The following is a 7258-nucleotide window of genomic DNA, read 5'->3' as shown; positions in this document are numbered from 1 at the left end:
AGAATTTGCATGTCAATAATTTAAAAGAAACAAAAAATTAATATGGAAAAATAGTAAGGACAATGAGAGAGAGAGCGAATGTATTTAATCTAGGTTTTGTAGCTTGATTTACAAGAACCTAGCTTTAGAGGTTAGATATGTGCAACAAACTTCATAAGAGAAACAAGAAGTCGGAAATGATATGTATAACTTTTCTTTTTCTGGGAGAAAAGATGGACATAATCTATCTAACATTTCATTAAAATATAAAAGGGAACACCAAAGTAGAAAAAAAAAAGGAAAAAAAAAAAAATAGACAGAAGAAATAATACATTGCAGCAAAAAAGGATGGAGGAGGGGATAAGCCCATAGAGCGCAAAAGGAACAAGCTTCAAATGAACCTAAATGAGAAGTATCTCTTAGTATTAAAAATAATAAACATTTTATCTAAAAAGAAATTGTATAAGAATTTTAAGGTCACACGTAATGAGACCAGAATATGAATGGACAAATTTAATATTTTCAAAATTAAATAAATTCTTATGCTTAGAAAAAGAAGACGAAATATGGTCGTTTCTTGTGCTCACAAAGCAAGCTACTATTGGTCTTTGCATGGTATGCACGAAATCCTGCATTCCCATTAACCTAAGTCTGTAGGAATCATAACCTAGGACTCTATCCATAGAATTGTAAGGCACAAGAGAAGGGAGACATTTAACTTCAATATTAGCACTCTCTCTCTCTCTCTCTCTCTCTCTCTCTCTCTGTCTTCTTTTTTTTTTTTTAAGAATAATGGAGGAAGTGAGACACTTTGCCCAATTTATTAATTGAAAGAATTAATCACAAATAGTAGAGGAAAGGATAAAGTGAAATAGACAGATTTTAACGACAGTAATCTTGAGGAGATCCAACTTGCATCAATGAAGCCAAAGAATTTAAGATTGTTATATTGCTATTTAATAGTTTTACCAGCTAAGATTACCCCACAGATGGAAGGTGTGAATGGTTTTCCATAGAACCAAGTTGACGGAAGTCTTCTTCCTTAGAAAAATTCATGAGCTCCTTTCATGCCAAATCTGCCAACTACGTGCCATAAGGAGTTGATCCCAACCTTTTCAGAGAGATGGTGGCATCTTTTTGCGCCTTCAGGAGGTCCAAAGAACTTGCAGATTTAAAGGCTAAGAGTGAATTCTAAAACGAGACTATAAAGAAGACCATGCGCTTCTTGTGATGAGGTACCAAGTAAACAGACAGGACATTGTTTCGACACCTGTGCTGCACGGAGGGCATCCAGCGCTTACCATATTTATCTTTGCTAATACCTCGCTTGTATACAATCTGTTTTTTAAAACTAGCCACAAGAAACCTTTCACCTTTTCTGATACTCCAGCTTTTGAAACAGCTCTACAGATAATAAGAGATCCTCCAGAAGCTCTAATTTCCTCGATTCATGATAGACTTCAATATTATCACATTGACATCAGGAAATATATGCACGACATGAGGCGATTTCTTATTTTCCCTTGAAGAAAGCCCCACTAATTCATTAATGAAAGACATTAGAAGCTACAAGCAAATGGTATGTAATAAATTTACTGAACACACCCCAAAAAAGATCTTTTCTTATAGGTAAATAAATGCACAATGCTAAGAAAACACTCGTCTCAACAGAGGTATGGGATTATATTTATGTACAGGTTTTGTGGGTGGCTACAAATGTTTTATGACCAATTCCTAACAGACGCTACAAATCTCACTAAATCAACAAGTGTTCCAAATATTGGACAGGCCATTTTCAGTTAAGTAGCCCTCTAAGCTTCCTTGAGCTAGATTTGGATGGACCTCTCTCTTTGGGTTGTCCTCCAACTTCGGGATGTCAACAGCCCTTATATCCTTCTTATCACAAGAACTCATATCTGGCAGGCTCCCCATATGTGCTGAGATCTTGGTGGGCAGGCTTCTTTCAACCAAAGGGATGGTGGGAACTATGGCATTTGGGTGGTGAAATGCCAGGTTTAGAGGATGGTTGGAGAAGCAGGGAACTTGCTCGTACCTTTCTAAGCTCAGTGGAGCTTGGTCGAATGTAACATACGTGTCCATGAGGGGAGGGAGGGCGGAAGAGCTTGAGTCATGACAGCAAGTCTCCGTGATTGGCTTGGTGGTGACTCCTCTACTCTTACAGAATACTCTACACAAGACCCAATCTTCCTGTTTAAGGAGAAGAGATAAAAAGTCACTTAGCCACCAATCGAAAAGAATACTACAAAAAAGCACATGAAGTTTGGAATTTTATCAAAACCATATCACAAACATTTCAGTAATAATTTGGTTTTCAAAAGATAAAAAAAGAAAATCAAGTGGGCTTTCTATCTAGAGAAAAGAAAATTTTATTGATATATTGTTACGCAAGTGCATGCGAAAAACAACAGTTATTCGATGAGGTAGAAGCATGAAACGTCAGTAAATGATTATTCATAAGTATTACGTGAATATGTCATAAACCATCTTGTAATTTTTTATAGTAATTTCAAAAATAATATATACCTCAGTATTCCTGGTATGAGTTGATAAGGATGCAATTTAATAAAATAACATGAGCGAGATGAATCTTTCTTATAAATAAAATACTTAAACTTTGGCGTTTGACATTTCAGAAATTTAAATCATGTAGAAGTAGGTGACGCAAGTAACTTTGGGCAGGATGTGGATGTCAGTATAAGAACTAACAGAAAGTAAATTCATCATGTGAACTGGGCAACGACGATTCCATTCAAAACAAAACTTGGTGATGATAAATAAATTTTCTACTATGCACAATGACTGAAGGAGGGAGCAAAGATTTGGGGATTAGGAATTCAATAGCTGGCACGAGAATGACACTAAATCTAAATAAAAAAGAGCTTAAATACAAGGGAAGAGTCAAATAAGCTTCTCATCTTTCCACAAAACACGTAGTCTCAACCCTTGTCGTTTAATCTCTTACTCAGCTGTCGTCGCCCTTCTGATTTAACCTACAATTCACATGTTTTTGATCGAGTCCACAATCACATGCTCAGTATAAGTTTTATTTTAACCGGATTTATAGGCCTCTCTCTTTCCACATTGTTTATGAAGTCTAATACGTGTGGAATCAGTCTAGCAGATTAACAGCAATGCAAAGAACTACCATGATGGTTTATAAGTCATTAGAAAAAGTTAAGTCAGACAATTATAATATTGCAAATGTGGAATTTTTTACTTACGTCATTCCAAGTATGAAGTCTACATGTAATAATATCATACTCATAAAAAACTGAAATGTTCAATCGTTATACCTCTAATTTTACGATTGTCAGGAACTTATTAATACATACTGCATGATGTATAATCCATAAAGTCAATCAGATTCATTGAATTGCCAACCGTATACCATTGGTAATCCCATTTGAACCTATCTTTCACATCTTTAGCTGTTAAATATGCCTATCTTAATTATGGAACTAGATTAATCCTTCTTATCTTTCATTCTATATGAAGAGAGCCTTGCCTGCTTGTTTGGAATCTAAAAGCTAATATATGACCCTGCAGTAAATTAGACATGTCAATATGAGGATTGATATACTTGCCTTGTTGGCGAAAGAAAACTTTGGCGGGTTGCTGTGTCCTTCCATGCGAAATTCATGCATGACCCAGTCAGTCTTCCTCCCCCTGGGAGCTCTCCCTTGATAGAAGACCAGAGTCTTCCTCATCCCGACAAGTACCCCGTGCCGGCTTATTTGTCGGTCCTTCCCAGTGGCCTTCCAATAACCTGACTGGGTCGCCCGGTTCGTCCGCTCCCCGGTCGCATACTTCCGGTCCCGGAGGCTGAAGAAGTACCATTCCTTGCCACCCACGCATGCCAGCTCTGATTAGCAATTCAAAATGTAGCATTAGTTGTTTTAAGAAAAATTATAAGAGAAAATAGATCACCCTGCCAAAACTATAAAAAAAAAACACGGCAGGACGTACCCTATTGTAATTTTGGCTCAATATGAAGCTAATCAACATTTTAGAGCTACTTTAGGAACACTTAACATTAGAACTTTCAAATTCCTAGTAAGCTTATCTAGGCATAGAAGAAAATATATGCGCACATACATGCATACATGCGTATAGACTCAACTGAGATGTACCTGTCATCCAAAAAGATCGCAACATATAAATGTTTGTTTGATTTTTGAAGATCAAAGACAAAAGCTTATTTGTCAGACTTCCAGCTAGCTATAACCTACAAATGAGAGGGTACTACAAAGTTGATGGCATGGGATAAATACTTGATGACTTTATTATATATGGTCGTAAGTGTCCTCTCCCATCCATGATGGAGATCATTTATCGTGATTACGATGGACGATGAACTGGGGAGGTCGATGTTGGCCATCAGCCTTGTACTCCAAACTTCATCAGAATGTTAGTTGTCTTGGTTAGCTACCAAGACCTGGGACTGAATGGTCCTATTGGCTTGGGGACAAGTGTTTCATGGATCCTCTATTGCTAGATCACTTGCCCTTGGATCCATCTCTTTCTTTCTGTGCGTGTGCAAAGGTTTGTTATTAAAACCAATCAACATTGTGACGGAGAGAAATATTAGTATCAACGCTTTTATGCTACAGAAGATTTAAGGCGTCGTGTTGTAGTTGGTTATCACTTCAGTCTAACACAAAAGGTCTCCAGTTCGAGTCTGGTGCCATGACACTAGATTTATTAACAATTTTATGTTTTTTTTACAAGAATTATTTAGGGTATTTTAAAAGGATTAGCTAAACAAGGACCTTAATTTACGATTTTTTTTCTACTATACTTTTTTCTTGTTTTTTTTTCTTGAGGTATCTAGTTGTTCTATAATGGGCATATGGGTGCATATCTTCATATCTGTTATTGCCTAAGGTGATTTTTGTCAAGCATGGGGTTGGCTGGCCATCTCATATGCAAGGAATAAGACACATGAAGAAGTTGAAGAGGGGCCATACTTTTGGCCAGAGAATATTTTTCTGTTAGGAGAAGGATAAGGCCAAAAGGAAGACGAGACGTGTGAAGGTTGTGCTCATTATAATATCTAGACCAAAAAAAACAAACAAACAATCGTCATCTTTACCCAGAAATATATGAACTGATGATGATAGAAGAGGATCGATCGATATGGCAGTTGTTAGGAGATTCTTGCTCTGATATTTCACTGGGTGCTAATAAGTGAGGTTAAGGCAAGAATTTAGAAAGAAAAGACAAGCAAAAATTTGAGAGTGGTGCATGATAAATATGTTTGATGATTTTCCAAAATTTTGATATCAGTTCCTTCAAAATGATAGTCCATGGAATTTTAATGGTTTGGATTTCATTGAATTTTTTTTTTTTGCATGTCATACCACAAAGGAAGCGAGAGATGATGGCGATCTAATAAAGATCCATGAGTTTTACCTCTCATATATTAACAATCAATTAGACTTGACTTAGACATAGAAAAGATTATAGTTGCTGAGAAGTCCTTGCATAATCTAATTCAATGACGAGAAGAGAATAGAGATCTAGTTCATATCACAACAAACACACTTAACGCTGGATCTTCGAATGCATTGGATGGATTTCCGGACCAACTAGGGAGCTTTGGAGGAATTGGGCTCGGAGTCGAAGCAAACTGAACGTCCGATCAATTTCAACTTCATTGAAGTTTGATGGACGTACACGCTCCAATTATCTCATTCAATCGGTTTTTCCCTCAAACAAAGATATAAAATCCCACTCAGTGGTTTTTCCAAAACCTTATGAACTGGCACACATAATAAACAAAAAAAGAAGAAGGTTGAGCCATTCAGAGAAGAATTCAAACCAAAAAATTTTGAACTTTTATCAAGCTAATATGATAGTGGTGGAAATCTAAGATCAGCAACAAATAAACACATCCTAATATCAAGAAATCTAGAGATTAAAAAGAAAAGGACAAGTCTACACCTTATTTAACCAACAAAACATGTACAAAATGACATAAAATGAACCACCTATGATGTAACATGAGAAGAGAAAAAGGATCGGATAGAGGCATATGCGTTCATAATTTTAGTTGAATCCGTCATAGGAAAACCTTAGTGCTCTTCGAGCAAACAAAGATAGTTGATGATCTCACCGGGAAGATCCCATGGCTCGCACTTGTTGAGGTCAACGTCGATCATCATAGGGCAACCATAGAAGCTGCCATTCCCACCATCACCTGAGTCCTTCTTCGCGAGGTAGTCGCACACAAGCTCCTCGTCCCGAGGGTGGAATCTGAACCCCGGAGGCAGTCTTGCCTCTATCATACTTAAGATGCTCATGCTCTGAGAGAGGGAGAGGGAAGGAGGGAGGGGGGGAGCGCGAGAGAGAGAGAGAGAGAGAGAGAGAGATGCTGAAGGGAAGGGGAAGGGTAAGGACGGGACCGCAAGAAGGTGATGAGGTCCCAAAAGGGGAGGGGCTCAGATGATGTATTAATAGGGCCGAAGTTATAGAGCTGGCCTGATGACATGGGTGTATATCCATATGTATGTCCATCTTTTATTCGATGGATACAAATACAAGCTAAGAAATCCAGATACAGATTGAATATTTCTTCTACCCATATTCGATAAAAAAATGCATAGCAGCAAAATGGATACAAGTGTTATTCATTTTTTTCCTTAAACAAATGTCAATAAAAATCATATATTTGTCTTCTCTTTTGGGTACAAATGGATGGAAATCATTATTTTTTTTTCAATATCTATATTTCTTTCAAACATGTCAAAATTACATATGCAATATGAGGCAGATAAACATAATATGTTAATATGTTAATCTTAAAAGTATGCACTATATGAGTAGTCAAGTTATCATATGAGAGACTTATGTCATTGAAATTAAAAACTGCCATTTTTTTGTTATGATAATTTTTATATTTATATTTCTAATCAATATCTCTATCTATATCCATATCCCAAGAAAATGCCAGAAATATGTGCACCATATATGCATGTAGAATCGAAAAAACATATGGTTATCCATATATGGGACCCAATTTTGGAATATATCAAAGTGGATATAGTTGTGAGCATGGTATATTAATGCATTTTTGTCCATCATTTATTTTTCTAACTTAAGAACTCCTTTGGTTTGTGGGATGAATTTTCTCTTATTGGAATGTTTTTTTTTAGAAGCTGACACCTGGGTATATGATACTTAGAAACATGGTTTTTGTATATTTAGTTGACTATAGGAAAGTGACATATTTCAAAGTAACTTATATTTGGTTAAGTAT

The 7258-nt window shown here is 36.4% G+C and overlaps 1 protein-coding gene across 1 annotated transcript; it reads right to left on the bottom strand.

The window, feature by feature from the left end:
* Nucleotides 1-1568: 1568 nt before the first annotated feature.
* LOC120105863 (NAC domain-containing protein 21/22-like) lies at nt 1569-6479 on the bottom strand. The gene is made up of 3 exons (XM_039118612.1): nt 6116-6479; nt 3585-3862; nt 1569-2187 (listed from the first exon to the last, which is right to left on the bottom strand). The coding sequence occupies exons 1-3, from the start codon at nt 6300-6302 to the stop codon at nt 1741-1743; spliced, it is 912 nt and encodes a 303-aa protein (XP_038974540.1). The 5' UTR covers nt 6303-6479; the 3' UTR covers nt 1569-1740.
* Nucleotides 6480-7258: the final 779 nt, after the last annotated feature.

The sequence above is a fragment of the Phoenix dactylifera genome, unplaced genomic scaffold, assembly GCF_009389715.1.
Source record: "Phoenix dactylifera cultivar Barhee BC4 unplaced genomic scaffold, palm_55x_up_171113_PBpolish2nd_filt_p 000385F, whole genome shotgun sequence".
NCBI classification, from domain to species: domain Eukaryota; kingdom Viridiplantae; phylum Streptophyta; class Magnoliopsida; order Arecales; family Arecaceae; genus Phoenix; species Phoenix dactylifera.
The sequence above is the reverse complement of the archived record's forward strand: the minus strand, read 5'-3'. Positions and strand labels throughout refer to the sequence as shown.

Coding starts and splice junctions, on each gene's coding strand:
- LOC120105863 (XM_039118612.1), bottom strand. CDS start 6,302: ATGAGCATCTTAAGTATGATAGAGGCAAGACTGCCTCCGGGGTTCAGA. Junction 3,863..6,115: donor CGAGCCATGGGATCTTCCCG/GTGAGATCATCA, acceptor ATTGCTAATCAG/AGCTGGCATGCGTGGGTGGC. Junction 2,188..3,584: donor AGTTTTCTTTCGCCAACAAG/GCAAGTATATCA, acceptor CTCCTTAAACAG/GAAGATTGGGTCTTGTGTAG.